This window comes from Bactrocera dorsalis, chromosome 1 (genome assembly GCF_023373825.1).
Source record: "Bactrocera dorsalis isolate Fly_Bdor chromosome 1, ASM2337382v1, whole genome shotgun sequence".
Taxonomy (NCBI): Eukaryota; Metazoa; Arthropoda; class Insecta; order Diptera; family Tephritidae; genus Bactrocera; species Bactrocera dorsalis.
In genome coordinates, this window is record NC_064303.1 from 91,892,311 (window position 1) to 91,914,166 (window position 21,856).

Consider the following 21,856-nt stretch of genomic DNA (forward strand, 5'->3'; position numbering starts at 1 on the left):
TTTCCAAATATTTTCAATCAACTCTCTTTTATTAAATTTTCTCTTTCGAACAACTGTTTTTTAAATTGTACTATTCTATTTATACATTATTTTACAAATTATGACATTTTACATTTTTTTCATCAGCAAATATTACAGTTATCAATGTTTGGTTTTTTTCCTATTTGTATACTCTTTTCTCTTCAATTATTATGCAGATGTGTTGGTAGCATGACTAACAGGTTGCCAATGGTCCGACGAGAGACTAATACCTGGAAAGGAAATTGTTTGTTGTAGTTTATGGATTTACTTTTTATGTGTTCGATTGCGGATTTAAAGTTGAGAAGGGAAAATTATTTCAGGGAATTAAAGTATATAATTTACTAGAACCTTTCTTATAATACATGTGTCTCAATATGTATAATAAAATAGTGAACCAGAATTCACGTATTTGGGTCAACCAAAGGGAATTGAAAGCTCACTATTGGGTAGTCGAAAAAGTCTTTTTGTATTTCGACCGCTTTTCGTAATTTTTCCGCTAGAGACATTATTCCATCAGTGTAGAACTTTCATTAGTGTAAATCGAATTTTCAAAATACGAAAAGACTTTTTCGACACAATATATATCTATTTTATTCATTTTTTTAAACGCAAAGTTAGAAAGTAACCAGAAAAATACTTAACACCGAAGCAATTTTACCCTACACAAATAAAAAAGTTTTCCAAAAATGAATTCGTTTTAATCCTTCAGTTTGTATTTCAGCTACATATAAGCTACTAAGGCGGCGTGATATTGATGATTCCGTCAAATGAGTAGTTACTTGGGTGAAAACACATCTTCAAAACTTCAGATTGATATCTCAAAAATGGAGAAACTATTTCGTGGACATTCAAACAATCGGACAAACTGGCAAAAGGACAGACCGACATGTCTAAATTGACTCAGCTCTTCACACTCATCATTTTAAATAGATTTTATAGGGTTCCCGTTTGCTGCTTGGTGTTAGAAGCGTCATGGCAACTTAATATACCCTATTCAGGGTCTAATTAATCAACATAAACTAACTAATAGACTAACTTATCCCGGAAAGCTGTAGTTCATGCTTTTTCCTTGAGGTAGCCACCTTTGAAGTTTACTTTTAATTAAAAGCTTCCCTAGGTGGCGCTGTGTAAGATTATAAACTATTTTTATGATAAATTTAAAGTGATTTTGACTTGTTACATTATACTTACCGTGACAACAAACTTTATGCGCTTTAAAAGCTTTGAATAGGCCGCCATTATGTACGAATTTGCTGAAAAGAACAAATAGGCAAAATATAGAGTATAAATATGTAACTGTAGAAGCTTATAGTATACATATGTATGTATATACAAGCACATATTTTGTATATTTTATTTTTCTATATGTTTGTACTATAAATCAAATTTTTAATAAGATTTATTTGAAACAAAATCCTAAATATACGTACATATATTGTATATTGGCCAACTACAATCATAAATTAAACATTAAATAAAATTAAATTAAGTGAAAAAATAAAGATGTGTGTTTTGTCTATGCTTTCTCAGTCTAGTTACTTTTTATCTAAATATGGACAGCGGATCAGGCAGTGTAGGTAGGCAGCTAGGTATCTATACGACGAAGTTTACAGCTTAAAAGGGCATAATGAGGTGAGACTTTTTTGCAATTATTCTGTATAAAATGCGTTTTTGAAATCGATACTTGAACATACATATGAAAGGGGTTCCAAATGACGCGTGCGTCGTGTTAAGCTATCAGGTTATTTTTATTCGATATTGCTTGACATTTAGTCATGAAAGCACATACCCCTGAACAACGTTTACAAATCGTTCAACTTTATTACGTTCACGTTCTGTAAAGAATGTGTTTCGCAAGCTTCGCTCAACTTATGGCCAAAATAATCGGCCTACTAACTCGCAACAACATCACCCATCTTAAACCCTAGCATTCATTATAGGATAACATTCGACCAAAAAGACCACGTCCAGCACGCAGTGAAGAAAATATAACAATCGTAGCTGAAAGTCTACACGAAGGTCGGAGAGAGTCAATTTGAATCGCAGCAACTCAACGATGAACATCTGAAACGTGGCCACAGCCAACATTTCGAGAAGATAATCTTCAAAAAATAAATGCCAAAGAATCTTGTTTCGAATGATGATAAACATTCCCCAATAAATTAGAAGTTTCGGTGTATTTTCTTTAAGAAAGTAGGATCACCCTTTATCTTTCGACTGTAGTAAACTTATTCTAATCATAAAACAATACAAGCTTTTTTTATTTTGATTTTGTTCGAGTTATCACAGTTTTTAACAGGAACCACCACTATCAGTCAGCGTTGGGGTTTCTCAACAAAAGTTGTGCCTTACGAAACCATAGATAAGACAATACTGTATGGTGTATTTGTCTGGTGCAGGGTCCTCAGTGAAGCCAGGCTCGCTAAACAGCTGGAACGTTCAGCTCATATTGCCACCAGCCGTGTAATACGTACAACACCAAGGTTGACACTTAATGCTACTCTACACGCGAACATTCCAGGTAGTGGCATTGCGGCGAAGATTGCATCAGACTTCGAGAAAATAAACACATTAAGGGCTGCAGAAAGGCACATTCCAAAATCCTCTCCCACTTCCACTGGTTTCCTGATAATATAAATTGCGAAACCTAATCCTGGTGGCATCTTTACCGCACACATATCACATGACAGTTAGACAGAGCCTTTGGAGAAGAAGTGGAATGAACTATTTCACATCAGGAGCTCTCAAAGAACTCTTTTTTCAGGTTACCAGACCTCTGTAGTGTCTTTCATGCAGAAGTGACAGCCAACAAAGTAGCAGCAACTACAAAGTGCGGCTCCTTTTAAGAAGGTATACACCCATTCCGATAGTAGAGACCACTCAGACCTTGAGAACGCTGACAGGGACCTCACCTCATAGAGAATTAAGCTACTTCCACATACCATATGCTTCGCGACAGCGAAATCGTCAGGAAAAGTAAAGGCAAGGAAAGACATAATTACCCAATTTCCATCAAGATGGAAATGAGCAGTGGTGCTCCTGTCTTCATGCATTGGAGTGCTGAATCTATAGACCTGGCGCAAGCTCAGCAAGCGGTTCTTGTGGGGCCTTCTAGCTTAGAGTGAAACGTTACAAGAATTCAGTAAGGCTCACATCGTTGCAATGAGAGGCATCCTCACTAGACATTGCCTCCTAGGCACTCACGTGGGAGCCTTCAACAATCCGACGAATTAGCAAGAATTGATATTAACCGCCTCAATAAATTTGTGGCAAGTTCTAGGGGTTTTGTCGATAAGCACTGCAATTTTTTATCCATACCTAGGGGTCCTGGTGCTAGTTCGGGCTGAGTGACTCTATTAGTCACTCTTTACTCCCGTCCTGCTTTATGGTGGCTAGGCATGTACAATGACAAGATCTGATGAGTTGGTGTTACGAATTTTCACGAGAAAGGTTCTGAAGAAGATTTATGAACCTTCGCGCATTGGCAACGGCGAATACCGCAGTCGATGGAACGATGAGCTGTACGAGATATACGACGACATTGACATAGTTCAGCGAATTAAGAGACAGCGGCTACGCTGGTGAGGTCATTTCGACTGAGTGAATGAAAACACTCCATATCAGAGAGTATTCGACGCAGTACCCGCTGAGGAAAGCGGAGGAAGAGGAAGACCTTCACATAGTTGGAAAGACCAGGTGAAGAAGGACCTGGCTACACTCCGCTAAAACCGCGTAAGCTCTGCCTGCGCCAAAAAAAGAAGAAGCACCGAATTGTCAATCTTTGGCTTGGATTTGTTCCGCTTACTGGACTCGAATAAAAACAAAATGTTACCTCTCTGGCACTGTGCTCATTCCCAACTCTAATAAAATTTATTTTCTTTTAATATTTAAATAATTTATTAAATATGGAAAGTAAGCACTCAGCTCCCTCATTAATACCAACCTAAGCACATGTGTTTTCGTAAGCGAAAAAGAAATGTTCGCTCTCTCATCGCAAGCAAGTTCGTAAAGTGCATACTAGTGTTAGCATGAAATTCCTTGCCAGCACATTCGTTTCGGAACGTCGGCTCATTCATCGCGTCTGTCGCTGCATTTGTCACATGGATTGCAACGAGCTGATGAAAAGAAATTCTCACTCACTCCACGGCGCTGATGATTTTTTGCTGCCACAACGTCGCTGCTGATAAAATTTATTGCACTTTATTTTTATCTTAGCTCAACAAACACATTGCTTGCTTTTATAGTTTTCGAGCGAAGCGGCAGCGCACAAAAAGCGGAGTCGTTTTAGAAGAGATTAAAATGCAAAATATTTCCATGTAGTGGCCGCCGCTGCATAAATACAGAAATACGGGCAAAGCATGAGCGACTGAATGAATGAATGCATGAGTGCATGAATGCTAAGAAGAAAATAGAAAAACTCGGAAATAAACTTCGAAATAAAGCAAACAAATGGACAGGACAAGTGCAGAGCGGTGATACGGAATGCGATGGCCAGCAACTTCAACGCTGTAGTTGTTGTTGTTGTTGGAGACGACCGCAATCGAGTCGACAATGCAGCGCCGTGCGACTGCTTGCATTCCTAATTGCAGCTCGCTTTTTTTTCCCTGCCTTCCATTAAATGTGGCGAGTAAATTAAATGACAACGCAAAGCCAAGTAGAAGAAGCAGGAAAAGCAGAAGACAGCGTAGAAAAAATCCACTCAAACTTATATTTATACATACAAAGGAGACTTTGTTATGGCGCAATCGTGGCCAAGGAAAATTATTTCAATGGCAAGTCGACTCGACGACGGATAATTGTCAATTTTTCTTTTCAAGTTCAACTGTTGAGAAATGTTTACATTTTCATCTAGCGCTGATTATGGTTTCGCTCGAATGAAATGCAAATGCGGCATGATTAAAGTATGACTAGAAGAGCGTACTATAAAAAATGTATTTTCATTTTGTAAAAAGTTTAAATATTTATGAATCGTTAGCTGAAGTGTCATCAGTATTGTGGGTATTTTTTAATGATTCATGTACTTAGATGGACCAAGTTCATTACAGCCTTGAAAGCATTTCAAAGTAGTGATTTAAATATACATTTTTTTTTAATTGTCAAGAAAGTGAATTAAATTCATGCAAAATCTATAACTAAAAATTTAAACAAAGCTTTACGGCCTTGTAAACGTTAGTCCCCGTTTTGAAGTGAAGTTCAAAAATCCAACGCTAGAACGCAAGAAGGCATCAGAAAATCCACTCGCTTGCAGCCGGATGAAATTTGAATAAGGGTGTCCTCCGTAACAAGCTCATCTGCTTTGCAGTCTGCCGATGATTTAGCTATGAACAAACACCCATACAAATCTGATGTGTAAAAAGCAGTCAGCAGCTCTCTGGAGTAGGCTGCACTTCGGAGCGGAATATCTATCGCTACCTTGATTGAGGCCTCCTCCGTTTGAAAGACTCTACTGTGGTCTGATATCCGGAAATCAGAGTTAATGGAGTGCTCGCGACGAAATACTCCACCTCCTACTCTATCTCCTAACTTCGATCCATCGGAAAAGAAGCTCACTGTATCTCTTCTCCAACTGATTCGGCCTGCCTACAAAGACCTAGTGGGTGTGTGAGCAAAGAAGCAGTTTGAATTTTGGTTACTCAGAGATTTAATTTAATTGAAATTTAATGAAAACTTAGACTTTGGCGACTTTTTCTAATACTTTAATTTCCGGTCGAACACGTCATCTCGAAACTGTTCCCATAAAATAAATAATATATTTTAAGTAAGTGGATAGAAATTATCATCTGTAAATATCTTTCTAATGTCTGCAAAACTAAACAAATTCAAAACTTAATACGAAGGTCCACAAAGTTGATTTTTGATTTTCTTTACTCTGTGATATTTGAAGTTACTATCGATCGTAAGAAAGTCTTTAAATATTTTCTTAATAATTTTTCCAGGTAACATCGAATCAGAAATGACTCTGGCCTTGCCGGAGTCTATTGCACGGCGCCGGATCCCAAGTGAGCCGTCAAGCTTTCAGAATACTGCAGTGTCAGACAGGCGGAAGTCTTTGCGAAGCAAAAACAGAAACAGCTAGCAGCGTATGAAACAACATGAAGAATATAAATATATACGGCGATGTCAATTAAAATAATAATTTTGCATCTTATTGCATTGGAGAATATCCTTAGAAGCAGGGAGGTAGTAGATAAAATGGCTGTCGGAAACCGGCTACTTATATTACGGGTTCCATGCCACGAAAAAAGTCGGCAAACAAAATAACTGATGTGATTGCCAAGAGTTCTAAGTCCGCTTGCCTACCGAAACAGTACAATAAATACGTACTTAAGTCACTAAACCGATACACAATGAAATATCCGAAAAGGCTGACAGACGGACCATGGTAAAATGGAATGCCTTAAGAACATGCAGTCTCGCTAAGAACATGTGCAGGAACTCCGAAGAAATACGCATGATTTACTTATACGGTCTCCAAAGGAATGCAGGTCGGTTCCTGGCCTATTAATAGTTAAAAACTTACTGGAATAACAATCGTGCCAGATGGGTATTAGACACGACGATACATGCAGAAAGTGATTGGAAGTATACAAACATAAGATAGATGCTTAACACCTTCCATTCTTGTGTGCAGTCTTATCTTGAACCCGTCTTAAATTTCTAGGAGCTGCGCAGTGCAAAAAACTATATGAAGTAGCAAAATTAGATATCAAGTCGCGCTTAAAGTTCGCAAAAATCGCTGACGTCCTGTATGACGAATAACCAAAATTGAACAAAATCTCCATCTGACAATACATACGATCTATCTCACATTAGTTTGGAGGGTACATCAAGCCAATTGTCTATGCTGATAAACAAACTACGACTGATCTATGGAAAACTATCATTCCTTGTCTTAATTTCAAGATGAGAAGCAACATTTTAACGACGGGAATGTATACCTTCTTACGAATGCAGTCCTGAGGGTGATAAATTCAAAATTCTGTTTAATTCCATTACTATTATTGATTCCTGTTTTTAAACAAATGTAAGCACCCTTTGCACCGTAAAAATTCGCAATACTGATTATCTTCCATATAATTTTCCTCCCCAATCACACCTCCGAGGATATCGCCATATATTGTACTACAATAGTACAATAACAAGAGGCAGTCCAGACCACCTTTCCGCACACGTGGTGCGTCACTTTCTCACCATAGCATTGTAAGGAACATTTAGCACGTGACCTAAATTATTGTGCACAGCCACCAATTAGAATTAATTTTCAAATTTCTTTGCCCATTGACCCTCATTAGTTGGCCAGTAAGTAATATTTAGCTATATATTTGCTTGGGTTAATTGCCTTTGTGCTTGCTCACCTAGCCCCAAGAAGCGTCGTGGCAACAAAAGCCGACCGTTAAGCAACAATGCTAATATTTCACTTGCCACAGTGCAGGTGAGGGTTATTAATACGCCTTAGCCACTAACAATACTAACAATGGCGGTTATTAGGCGAGTCAAAGTTCAAATTTGAATACAGCTGTGGAATCGCTTTGGATAAGATTAAGATAAAACTGTATGCTTTAGGCTATATACTAACTATATTATATATTAAATATTAAGATTTAGCGATTTCGGTGTTTTTTTATGTCTTAAAAACAAACTTTTTTTATACCAAGAACACTTAAGTAAGAAAATTTTTAGAAAATTATAATAATTCCTGGCTCACTAAAAAGTTTCAAGGAAGCTAAGTATGAAATTATTATTGATAGAAGAAGTTACTAATAATTTTCCATAGCCAAAGTATACTGAAATCATAACTTTTTATCATTATTAAAAAAAATTGAAAAATAAAGGTTGATCCAAGTAGAGGTACTTTTTCCAATAGCCTTTTTTTGAGCCGTGTCAAGCTGTCATATTATTTTTATTCGGTATTGTTTGTAATTCCATCATGGAAAGACTTAAGCCTGAACAACGTTTACAAGTCGTTCAACTTTATTACGAAAATTCACGTTCTGTAAAGAATGTATTTCGCGCGATTCGCTGAACTTATGGTCAACGTATTCGGTCTACTGAACGTACTATTCGCCATTCCATCTTGAGACTTATCATTCATTATTGGATAATATTCGACCGAACAGACCACGTCCAGTACACAGTGAAGACAATGTAGCAGTCGTATATACCAAGACAGTGGAGAGTCGATTCGGAGCTCGTGATCTCGGTGACATTTAATTTCAACAAGAAAACGCCATATTGTATCTAATAAATATTACTCAGCAAATTTGAAGTTTTTGTGTTTTTCTTTAAAAACGTAGGGAACCTCGAAAGCATTGCTTCTAAAATAGTCAGCTATGAGATTTATATTTAATAGTTCTAATTGGAAAACACTTTCTATAAAAAAAAAGTTTCACATCAACGCTTTCAAGGCTTGCTCGTATTAGCTGGTCTCCCTCGTCTACAGCTCCCTTGATAATTCGTAGCCTAATAGCTAACGGCTCGAATGGAAAAATGGGATTGGTGATGTAAATAACGATTCCTCCTTTCCCTCATCTCAAGTGTTACACGCCAATAGAAAGAAATGAAAGAAAGAATCACGACTAGGGAAATGTGAGCTCCCTACTAGAACCAACCAAGTTGTCCAACTAAGCAAAAAGTTCCAGCGCTACCAACTTATTCTGCTCGGCCGCTGTGAAATCAAATAAGCTGACTCGGATGAAATCAAAACAACAACTGACCCGAAAATTCCTTTTTCTGCTTACCGACCCTTTGAAAAAGAGAGAGTGCGCCTTTGAGTTCTCCTTTAAAGTCAGCTGCAGAGGCTATTTTAGCATGGAAAGTTCAAATTATAATAAGAAGGCCGACTTCAGGCATACCCAATAAAGCGTTGTGACATCATTTTGAAGGCTAATGACATCATCAGCTGTGTTTTTACGAGAGAAAAAATATCAAATTATCCATTTACTAACAAACCCACCAAAAAAACTGAAAGGCAAATCATTAATGAAGATTATTCAGAGAAATTGTCCTAAAATAATAGCTACTTGTACTATAGAGAAGGATTAGAAAGAACCTACTCACTTTTGACTCGTGTCAACATAGGAAAGTTATGTCAAAGTCAGCTATTCTCTCGCCTTCATGACTGGGTAACAGTCCACTCCAGGAGTATTTATGACTTCCAAAAATAGTTCGACTTAACATTCTATCTAAAACACTCTTCATTTGCCAATTTGATGCGACTTAAACATAAGCTGCCCTTGATTCACTAAGTTTTAGACAGGATTTAATTGAATAGACTAGACCGACTCTTAACGCAGACTGCTGATTGTAAAGATAGCGAGCAGAGAAGTGCGAACCGGATACGCCTACAAGTATTGCTTCAAATAGAAGCCTCGTAACTTGAATATGAAAAAACTTGGATATGAAAACCTTTTCGCATGAAGTCCTCATAGTATATTAAACTCTATCGTATATTATCGCCCCATAACTTTTTCAAAAAAGAATTAAATTTTAACAAAGCTTCATATAAGTTTAGGTAAATATTATATATACAACTAACTAATTAATAGTTATCTAAGATATAACCAGAGGCTGAGCTTTTTTAAATAGTAAAAATAATGATATTTACAACTTCAAACAGAATTCAAATATCGTAACTAAATTAAACACTAAATAAGTCAAATACTTGAATATATGTATGTGTCTGTGTGCCAAAACTGAAACTAAGGAAACGCAAAAGCAAATAAAAACACAAAATTTATACAGAAATTTCAAACAGAAACAAAGCTTTATTGATATAAAATACAAGAATATATGTAGAGTAGTTGCATAATCGGTGTAAGCACGCCCCCGAAACGTAATGAGAGGCACGTGATTGCACTTTACAAAGAACAAAGAAATTCATCAATCGTAATTATAATAATCATATGTATATATGTATATATAGATAGATAATGCATTAACAAAGCAGTTTCAAATATATTGAAAAAATAGGACTTACAAGTAAATGTGCATCTGTATGTGTGTTATGTTGTAATTACCATAGGTATGTATGTAAGCAAGTAAAATGAGAGAAAAAAGAGAATGAATAACGAATTAACTTCCAGCAAATACATGAGCATTATACAAATGAAAGGCGTAATACGAAAATTATATACCGTTGTATTGCAAACTTGTAGTGGTGCACATACAAGCTTATGCGTGTACGTAAGGAAGTACCCAGCAGGAAATTGCAGATTATGTTTGATAAATTGTATTTTAGATTAATAATTGGCGGTGAAGTTGGTTGTTTATTATTGGAAATTATTATAAATTGATAATTTTTGTTAATTAAATATCAACAAAAGTATTTTTAATTAACTTAAAAAAAAATCAAAAAATATATAAATTGTTGCGAATTTACTCCTTACTAGTTTACTTTACTAGGTTCGTATCTCTGTATTGACAAATAAAACCGTTTAATTCACTTCAACAAAATCTCTTTATTTTACAACTCGTCTACGCTATAGCAGTTTATTCTTAGCACTGGTTGATTACGTTGGCGCTGCCACGGCTTATATAGCCACGCACTCCTCGCTGATGCCGACGTGTCCTTCTAGAAACATAATGCTATACGGCGCCAAATTTAGTAAATTTTTTTTTTAACAACCTTTAATAAAAAATTTTGAAATATTATATTTTATGTTGTTTGAAAATTATTTTTTTGAAAAATATTTTAAAACAAAAACTAGAAAAAAAAATATTTTTGAAATCAAAAAAAAAAAAATTTAACAAATTTACTATAGCATTTTTTTTCTGACTCATGGAAAAAGAATTTGTTTCAAAATACTTAAAAAATGTATTATTTATTTTCTTTATTAAGAAATAAGATTTAATATTTAAAATTTTAACAAAAAATGTTCACAAAAAATTACAAAAAAATATAGTTTTTTGAGAAAAGCATTGCAGCGCTTTTAAATAAAATTTTTTAAATATAAATATTATTATATACATATTATTTACCAATTAATAATTTTATTGAAAAATATTTTGATTTTGATTAATTATAATTAAGTTTTTTTTTCAAATTTTAAAATTTTTTTAAAGAAAATTTTTTATAATTTTTATTTTAAATTATCATTTTTTTAATATGAAATGATATTTAATTTTTATGAAATTTTTGTGCGAACAATATTTAAACAAATTTTAAAAAATTAAAAAAAAACATTATAATTTAAATTTAAATACGCAAATTTGTAAACTATTTTTTTAATAAAAAATGTTTTAGAGTTTTTATTATAAATTACGAATTTTTTTAATGTGAAATTTTTGTGCGAACTAATATTTAAACAAATTTTAAAAAATAAAAAAAAAACATTTTAATTTAAATTTGGATATAAACATTTTTAAACTATTTTTTTACAAAAATTTTATAGAACTTTTAATTTTAATTTAATTAATTTTTTTTTAATATGAATTAATATTTAATTTTTATAATTTTTTTCTGCGAAAAATATCTGAAGAAATTAAAAATAAAAAATTCAGAAAATTATTAAAGCAATTTCTTCTCTCTCTTCTTCTTTTTGACTCAAGGAAAGGGAGCTGACTATTAAAAAATTATTATTATTAATTATAATTATTAAAAAATAAATAGTTTTATAATTATTAATTTTTCTTATAAAAAATGAAATTTAATATTTAACAATTTTCAAAAAAAAAAATTTTTAAATATAGGTAAAAAAAATAGTTTTTAAAAAATATATTTTTTTTATTGGGAAAACATTACACCGCTTTAATAATATTACTATAGTTATTAATTTTATTAAAAAATATTTTGAAACAATTTTAGAAATACAAATTTTTTGTTTTTTTTTTTGATATGAAATGAGCATACATTAATACTTAAAAATTTTTTAACAAAAAATTTAAGTAAAAAAATAATGAAAAATAAATTTTGCAAAATTAGAACACTTGAGAAATATTTTTTTAGTTTTATAAAAAAAATGTTGTTATATTAAAGAATTTTGTTATTAAAAAATATAATTTAGCAATATTGTGGCTTTAGAAAAATATTAATCAATATTATAAAAAAATTGTTATATTATCAAATTTAATGTTAATATAACAAATTTTTTTATTATATTGAATAAATAATTTGTTAACAAATTTTTTGTTAAGAAAAAGTATTGTAAAATTACAAAAAAAAATTTTAAATTTCGAATTTTGCGATTTTTCCCCATATTTCCTGCCAGGTCTTCACATATTTACCCACACAAGTCTGCATGTATGTGCTTATTTTAATAAAATATAAAAAAATCATATTTTACAGCTTGTCAACCAAACGCTTTAACTAACAAAATTTGTGAAATTTTTGTGTTTGAAACATAATCGTGCAATTTTGTCACAGAAGTATCGAATTTTTACAACAATTATTTTGCATTTACAAAGAAAATGCATAAATTATATATTTTTAGTGCAGTATGTATAAAACGTTGTTGTTGTAATGCTTTTTAAATATTTTAAATTCACAAAATGAGCTTTCAGCAAGCTTTGTGCACAAATTAACACATTGAATTTCAATAACTTTGTGACAGTTGGGTTACATAAGTACAGTTTGTCCAGCTGTACGTTTAAGTATATGCGCACACATACTTGCAAATATAATAAATATATATTTTTTTCATGAAAACATATAAACATCATAACACTTGCTTTAAGTCTTTGTGAGTGTGTATGTAAAAGCATAGCTTCAGGCTTAAAAAGGGCTTAAGCGCAAGTGTTGTTGTTGTTGCAGCGACAGCTACGCCTATTCAAAGTGAACGCAATTCAAATATCGGCTATACAACATGAGAGACAATGTAAAATTTATTAACATTCTGTCCGTACAAAATATGAAAATTCGTTGTTCGTTTATGTGTTATGTAACATAAGTGCATATAAGTATTACATAAGTAAGATAAGATAAGATAAAATAAAAGAAATGAAATTACAAGCAGCCCGTGGGCAACAGTTAACAACTCAATTCAACGTCGTAAAAATTCTATGCTATTTTGTTTCAATAATTTGAGATTGGTTTACAACAAATTCGTGTAGTGAGAACTTCAAACAAGCTAATAGCTACAGATAACTTAACAACTAAATCCAATATAGATAATAAACAGAAATATTTTTTTTTGCTTTTATATTAACAATTCAACATAAAATTCAGTTATATACTCGCATATTCATAATATCATCATATTTTTTAAATTTATTTTTATTTGCTTTGTAAGCAAAACTATTAAAACTACAAGAAAAATAATAAAAATAAAAATGAAAAAAAAACATTGTGTACAGTTAAAGCTAAGCTTCCAGTTAATACACATTAATTCAAAAACAAATTGGCCATAATTCAAGCAGTTACACGAACGCCTGGCATTTGAGTAAAGTAAGCGTGTGTGTGTGTATGTGTGTAGTTAAGTGTGTTTGTGTGTGCGTATGTCAATAGTAGCTGCATAACAGTTGCTTTGCCTGTGTTCCTACCTCCCACAGCAACAGCATTCCCCAACACCGCCACAGCGTACAGCCTTTGTTTGTTTGTGTTGCTGCACCTGCAGCTGGTCGACATCAATCCAGTTAGTTCAAAATGTTATCCGCTATCTCTCTTTTATCCATTCTCCACAATTCTCTACAATTCTTCAATTTCTAACTTCAACTCTTTCGTTCCGTTACACGCTCTTAACTGCCGCTCTTCTACATAATCCTCAACTTTGTGCAGCCAACTTCGCGTTGCGACTCGTTGCTGTTACGTTGTCCCCTAATAGGGCTTTGATGCATCTTTGGGCTTCTTTAGCTGCACCTTCAAACGTTTGGTGCCGACTTGGAAGCCGTTCATCGCTTTAATGGCCACTTGCGCTGATTCGGGATTATCGAAGGAGACAAAACCGAAACATTTGGAGAGATTGGTTTGCTTGTCGATGAAGACTTTGGCGGAGATGACATTGCCAAATGGCAGGAAAGTCGATGCCAAATCGGTGTCGGTGAATTCTTGCGGCAGATGGTAGATGAATAAGTTACAACCTTCGGGACCTGTAAGTGCAGGAAAATGCAAAATATAGTTGATTCGAAATAAAAGTAGGCTTATGTGTTATTTGGTTATGATTATAGTCATTATATTGATGTGAATGCCAGTTGTTACATATCTCAGTTTAAGAACATCAAATGATCAACTTCTTCGTGAAATATTGTTTTATTAAATATACAAATAGAACAAATCTATCCGCATTTGTTTTAAGTAGAAAAACGCGTTCTTGCTCGACTCGTACCGATAAAGCTGAATTTTTTTCAAACAGACTACCGTAAACAAGTCTCTTCAGACATGCTTGGCCGTGCGAATTCCGATCGCACATTCATGGAAAGCATTATAACTTCTGTTAAGACACGAGTTTATGAGTTTGACATGCAGACAAGTCAATAATCATAGGAATGGAGAGAAAAAACTAACCGAACCAAAAAAAAAAAAAAAAACGCCAAAACCGTTCAAAAGGCAAAGATACTCATTGGTCTTTTCGATATTGGTGCTTTGGTGTATCATGAATTTGTTCCGAAGGAACGGACGGTCAATAAGGAGTTCTATTTAGCCCCTTTGCGTTAGAACATCCGTTGAAAACGGCCGGGATTGTGGAGAAACAATTCACCGATTTTACATGATGATAACAGACCATCACGCTAAGCCAAAGATGCAATGAATACCATCGTTCAACCACCGTATGTACCAGATTTGGGTTCGTGTGGATTTACTTGTTCCCCAAACACAAATTGCCACTCCGTGGAGCTCGTTTTCAGTCGATCGAAGAGATAAAACAAAATTCGCTGAAGGCCAACCCAAAAATCACTTACGATAAGTGTTTCGAGGACTGGAAGATAGTTGGCATAAGTGTATCATCTGTTGGAGACTATTTCCGGGTACTTGTTTGTCAAAAGTCGAATCATATTTTTAATTTCACGCCGGATTTTCAAAATTAATTAAGGAATGACTAGTCTCACTATCAGTGTCATCAACATACTAGGTGATAAATCTAATTTACGTGCTTGTGGAGTTCGTAGAAAGTTCTAACTCTGATAAGTTTGTAAGCCCAGGCAGTAATATGAAGACAATTAGCAGAATGTGAACGAGTATGAGCTCCGCGGCCTTCTTGCGATGTCTTCAGTTTACATGAGCTTGGCGAGCTCAACTTGGCAATTTTTGCTAATATAAATATATTTCCTATTGTCAGCATAAGAAGCCTTTCCTTCATTGCTGCGATCTCCACTTGGAAGACACTACAGTGATCTGGAGGTCGCAAAACTTCAACTAATAGTCTCGCTCGAGTATCTAATTTGAGCCATATCCATATATGCATATACCAGTGTTGTTGTCCACCTCACTTCTTACACATTTTTCTGTGCAAGCAAAGGCTATATTGGGAACCGAATTTAACTTTAATTCTATGGGATTTCGAAATACCGTGGTATTGGGTAGAAACGGGAACATACCAAACATCATAGAATGCACTTTTTTACGGACTACTAATGGCGAGGATAACCTCAGACTAAGAGCTGACTCGTTGCTGGTTGGTTAGAGAACAAACAAAACGGTTAGTGCCTCATACGACGTTGTTCTAAGAGCCCCAGTGGTACACATACTTGCTGTTCTGTGTATGCTTTCGATACGAATTTACTGTACAAGTGTGTCAAAATCGGCCTTACAAAAAATATTTTTTTTTCAGAGCAGATGAAGACGGTACTTTTGAAATTTTGTTTTCAAGACACGAAAAAAATCAGTTTTGTATCGAATTGTGACTGAGGATGAAAATGGATTTATTTTATGATTCTTAAGTGGAGAATATTATAAGTTAATCCGGGACAGCCATAAGCATCGACTGCTATCCCACCTGCTGTATTCACCAAACTCGGGCGCTTCCGGTTAGCTTATGTTTCCATCGATTGGACACGCATTGGTTGAGCAGTTGCTGGGATTCTTATGCAGAAATCGAAAATAGGGTATCTGATTGGCTTGCTTCAAAACACGAACATATCTATTGGCATAGCAGCCAGAAATAGCCAGAGAGAGGTCAACGGTCATTATTTTGAATAATTTGTGTTTTTTTTTTTTAGTTTGTATTATCTTCAGCCCGAACGTGAATGTAAAGCCGTATTTTATCATTGTGATAACTTTTATCTATGGAGTTACATGGCTTTACGAGTTTCAAAAAAAAAATTTTTAACCTATTAGTAAATTCTACAACTCCTCTAGAATATAGAACTAAATTTGTATGTTGATCCGAGTAATAGTGTCACAGATACAGCCTTAAGAACTTGTGTGCTGGAGGTAAGCTAGGCTAAGTGCGTTGTTTTTGAACGCGTTTTTCTCGAAACTGTGCTTTTGAAGTCGGGTAACAAGATTTCAGGAGAACTACTCAACCAATCTTAGTGAAATTTTACACTGGTCTTTGAGATATAATTCTTAAAGACTTGGTCGAAGGATTTTTTCGATCACAACTATTTAAAAAAAACAGAGAAACGTCGCGAATGTTTCGCTGAAATTTTAATTTTCTTTGTAAAAATGTCTGCAAAAAATCCAAGTTTCAATTTTTTTCCTCCGTCCAAGTTTTAAGTTAAGGTTTTAATAAAACACGTATTTTTTCACTTTAGATAATCCGAGGGGTCATCGGAAGTAGCGTCGCAATGGCCGAGTTTTAAATATTTTTTTACAAAAGTTTCAGTATTTCTCTTCCATTAGTTATGTTTGAAACAATAAAAAGTTCTAATAAAACATTTAATTTTTAGATCACAAAAAATTGTTGAAAAATTCTGTTTTTTAACCGAGGAAACCCATATAACCCCTTAAGTCCACCAAATTTATTATTACAGTTATAAGTACCTGTATGCTTGCATATACCTTTATTATATAACATTATATATCTGTTTAGCTATTATATTTGCGCTTCTGTTAAAGTTCTTAATAGTGATTTTGTGCGCCCCAGTGTCATAACCTAAATATTCTATGCAAAATATTTACATATATAAGACACAAACATTTTAGGTTCTTGCCACAATTTGATGGAATAAAGGCCAACATAAGCTGTCGGTAACTTAATTTTTAGTGCTTTTCACATTTTAAAAAAGAAAAGGGTGACTTCCGGTTGCGTTACACTTTCGGTTTGGTAGGCTAAGCGTCAAAATTGGGCAATTATATATACAAATGCTATCTAAGGGCTTAGCTTTTAGTGTATTAGAGGTTATATAAACATATTAAAATCCAAGCCATTTAAACTGTATTCTATGACACAGATATTAGCTCGAAAAGAGACGATGGAGAACACACTAACTTACGATTTGGGATGAACTCATTTCCGTTTATTGTTTAATTATTTTAGTAATACTGTTAAATTTTTTTTTTATTTTATACGTTTGTAAACCGTAATGGATATATACATTTAATAATAAAGGAGGTAGAAAGCAATAATATTCATTAAATTGATATTATATGATCTCTCTTAGACAAAATTCTTCAAACAAGCGGCGCCAAAATAACCGAGCCGCTGCCATGCAGCACCCTAATGGAATTATCTTGAGCTGCTGCATTTACTTGCGGCACTAATTGGCAATTCTATAAACCAACTGATGCTGACGAGCTTTATATTTTTGATAGCGCGCTTTTAGGCGCCCCTTACCATAAACATACTGGACTAAAATGGCAGTCGTTGCCGCTTTGCCGTTTCATTTGCCATGTTCCATCGCCAAAGTTTTTGAACCGCTTACATCAAAGCAAATATGTATATGTATATGTGTGCTTATGATATTAAGCACATATATGTGTATGTGCTTACTATTTAGCACTTGTTTCAGTGCACACAAGTTGCCATGGTGCAATGCCAGCGACTCAATGTGCTTAAATTCTCATTAAAGCGCACAGGCAATATAAAATACACGCACACATACAAGCGTACAGTGCAACCGTTTTACATATTCGCACTTAACACCAAATGTATACAGTTAGATACAGCCATACATACACGTGTTTGTATATGTGTGTGTGTATTTTGTGCTCATGTCTGCTTTGGTAATTTAGGTTAATTTTCTCCGGCTCTCATGTGCTGCTTTATTTACATACTTTATTATGCGGCGCTCCCGCTTTTCTGGTGATTTAACTTTATGAGTGATTTTGGCGGTTTTTACGAGCATTTAACAAAACAGTCAAGCAAAATTTAATTGGTGTTAAAGTTCATTGGCTCGTTACGGCTCATGGCTCATATGCGTTCACAAACTCATATTACAATAGCAACGCTGTTAGATGACATTGCACCTTATCTGTCATTCTGGTGTTTACACGTGACACAACAAATTGCTTTGCTTCTAAGCATATTGCCAAAATTATGGTTGTGTTGAGAGTTTAGACAAATTTTCGAAAGAACAAACTGCCGAGATTCAAAAATGGAGTGTAAACGCGAAGAGAGAATATTTTATGAAGATGTAGGTTATTAAATCATAGTTGCTTTATTACGTATATGTAAATTGGGAATGAAAATATTTGAAAGCTCTCAACGTATCCTTGACTTTTGATCTTTTTTTACGTGATTTATTCGGCTTCGGTTCACGTTTACCACGATATTCGGCCGATTGATTTTCTGTTTCCGAGTCGTAAACATAGATCCAAGACTCTTCGCCAGTAATAATACGTTTCATGACAATCTGGTAGCATTGTTTCACAGACGTTAAGGCGACGCTGGTTTTTTCGAATTTTCGATCAATCGACCCATACAAATCTCTCGGTATGGACGGAGTCATTGCAACAATGGTATAGAATGCTCTGTCTATCCGTGTCATGACCAAAAACGTTTTTTAGAGGGTGCATGGAGTTGAGCTAAATACCACACTCATTGGGAGAAGCTAGGTTAATTTTCCTATCGAAGGTAGGCAGAAACAACGCAACACCTCAAAAGAGTTTAACTTTATAAGTTTAACTAAATGCTAGAGAAGATCTTAGACGCGCATATAAGAGCCGCAGCGCCTCCTAGAAGTTTCTCTAAGGCGCACCACGCATATACGATGGGCAGATTAGGAGAGACTGCACTCCATACACTGGCATTTAATATCGAAAGGGCTATTGAATATGGGGAGTATGCTCTTGCAGCATTCCTAGACCTTTCTGGAGCGTTCAATAACCTCTCCACAGAATTTATTCTGAAAAGTATCCAGTCGGTAGGTGTTGATCCCGCTATACAACGCTGGATCAGAAGCCCTTTGACCTTTAGACGGATAAGACCAGAATGGAACGACGCTAAAATTACCAAGAAAGTCTCTAAAGGTACTCCTCAAGGACTCCTGAAGTTCTATCTACCTTCCATGGACATTAGTGTTGAATGAACTGAGAAGGAACTTTGAAGACAAAACTCCTAAGATAGTGGCATATGCGGATGTCATTGCATTCTTAATAACGGGTAGGTGTTTACAGACCATTAGCAGTATTATGATCTCCACTCTCAGTACAGTCCAGAACAGGGCATCGGTAGCGGGTCAGGCGTTGAACCGACTACATTACCCTACTTTTCAACTGGGAAGAAAGGTTCAAAGTAAAAATAGAAAAATATGGCTGATGTAAAGGTATGTTAGCTACGCGCAATATTCCAAACATCTATACCGATGGCTCGAAAATGTAGGATGTATGTATGTACTTAGGCATAAGGCAACCTTCTAAGTGCCGGCCCACTGTAGTATATTTCAAGTTGAGGTCTTTGCTATTGCGGAAGCAACGGACACCAATGTACCTGCAGACAATTCCAGAGTCAACATCTACGTAGACAGCCAAGCAGCAATCATAGCAGTAAAGTTGTATTGCATATCGGCCAGAAGTGTCTTGGAAAGCAGGATAGCAGTGAAAAGTGTTGCCAGAAGCCTGCAACTTCTAATCTACTATACAGGTATAGAGAAGGTTTGTTGAGTTCGATTGAATAACTACCAGAGGATGAAGAAAGCAACTATGCATATACACGGAAAGTTGGGCCGCATTCCTTAAGACTACTACCGGATTTTCCAATAAGGTTCAGGTAAGTGTTGCTGAAAACGAGCTCTGTAATAGAGTTAAGTCTTTTAAGAGGTTATGGCAATAATCTTTTGAAGAAATACACACCAACTATCTCGAAAAAAATATTCCTGCGAAGAAGACAGCCCAAAAGATTGTCGCCCATGTCCGAAGACATATTGGTAGTGAAAGGTGGCGCCGCCAGTTCTCGAAGTTTGTTTTAACAACTGGTATAGTTTGTTCGATTAGCGACTAGTATCTAACGCTTGGTGATGGGAATACGCCTAGTATATATATTTGATAGCGGTAGATTATCTCATTGAAATATTGACTTATTATACACGATACTATTTTTTATATAAGTATGTTAGCTTCGAAATTAAAGATAATACTAATATCCGGAAAAAATACTAGTACTTTCGCGTTATAAGAACCTCCTACACTCGGAGCCGCCTCTTAAAATTTCCTTTTCAAATTTAGTGAATAAATTTTGTCAGCATCTTTGCAAGTTCGCTTCATCCTTCGATAAAAGCCATATCAACTCAATAAACTCGTTAAGAGGAACTCAAAATAGCATAATTTCGATATTAATTTATATAATTTTCAATTAAACGAAACACCAGAATAAAGCATTCGAGTACATATGTATGTACATATTAGTACGCAGACAATGACCAGAGGCAATGTCTTGAGACTTGTTTGAAGTAAAACATCTACTTGTATGTGAAGTGGAATGGGTGCAAGCAAATTTTAATGCAAGTATGTATGTATGTATCAAAATATATGCACACACTGCTGCGATGGTGTCCAATAACGCAAATAGGCCGCCTAATCCAGTATATCGAAGATGCGCCATGCAGGCATTAGTATTATTAATATTATCGACAGTTGCCAAAGCAGCGGTGCAACATAATGCCCTCAAAGAGATTTGTTTGTAACAGCACTTTCTAATTAGAACAACAACAACACAACAGCTACACGCTAAACATACAAGCCATGCGCTTATCATTAGCTAGCCATATTGCGTAACTGAAAACAAACACGCACCGTTATGTCTTAAGCTTAAACACAATGGTTGCGTTTAAGGCGAAGCGGTCGGTCTTCATGTCGTAGTTAATAATTTTGATGCGATTTTTGTTTATTGATATATCTTAATCAGATAGCATACAGTGAAATGTGAAAATCACTGTATTGGGGAGATGGTGGTTAGGGGCACGTGTGGACCTATCTAAATTTCAATAACAAAAGTGAGAGTCCTGATGATACAAAATCAATCGAAGTGACTTTGCTTTATAATTTGAGTAAATCTGGTTTAAGGGAGGTCAGTTAATATTGATTTTTGAAGCAGGGTTGCCACATATTACGAGCATGTTTTGTGTTAAACTTTCTTTTGATGACTTTCTTAAGGTGTGAGTTTTTATAGTGAACTTTCGTATGCTGGTTAAATTCAAAATGAGCTTTTATGAAAGTGGGCGTGGCTGTTAATCGATTGCTTTCAACGTGCTAAGTTAAATTACTATATCGATCTTACTTGGACAGTTTAGAACGCCAGTCCGTGTGTAACCTAAAACTCATCTCAATCTTCGGCGAACCAGTGTACGTGGCTGAAGCTGATATAAGTCATCTGAACTAATTTGTGATAGATTCACGTCTACTGGTTCGCCGAAGATAAGATTGCCGAGACGTTTCATTCTCAGTCTTGCAAAAGATAGATAATGGACAGAAAATTGCCTGGATGTTTCTCCTCCATACAATTCCAACAATTTTTAGTCTTACTGCACGAATTCCTACGGAACATTGGAGTAAAAACCCCAACTATTGGGTAATAATTGAACTTTG

General features: G+C 34.8%; 1 protein-coding gene across 8 annotated transcripts in view; it reads right to left on the reverse strand.

Annotated features, from left to right (window-relative positions):
- Window positions 1–22: 22 nt before the first annotated feature.
- The window catches only part of LOC105223795 (CUGBP Elav-like family member 2), a 329,720-nt gene continuing 307,886 nt past the window's right edge, over window positions 23–21,856 (reverse strand). For 7 of the 8 annotated variants that reach the window (XM_049446813.1, XM_049446816.1, XM_049446814.1 and 4 more), the window contains one exon: window positions 12,677–14,043. In XM_049446813.1, the coding sequence (XP_049302770.1) occupies window positions 13,772–14,043 (272 nt within the window). In that variant the 3' untranslated portion in view covers window positions 12,677–13,771. Of the gene's footprint in view, window positions 252–1,212; window positions 1,275–12,676; window positions 14,044–21,856 lie in introns of those variants that run through there. The other variant, XR_007421401.1, reaches the window with a different exon arrangement.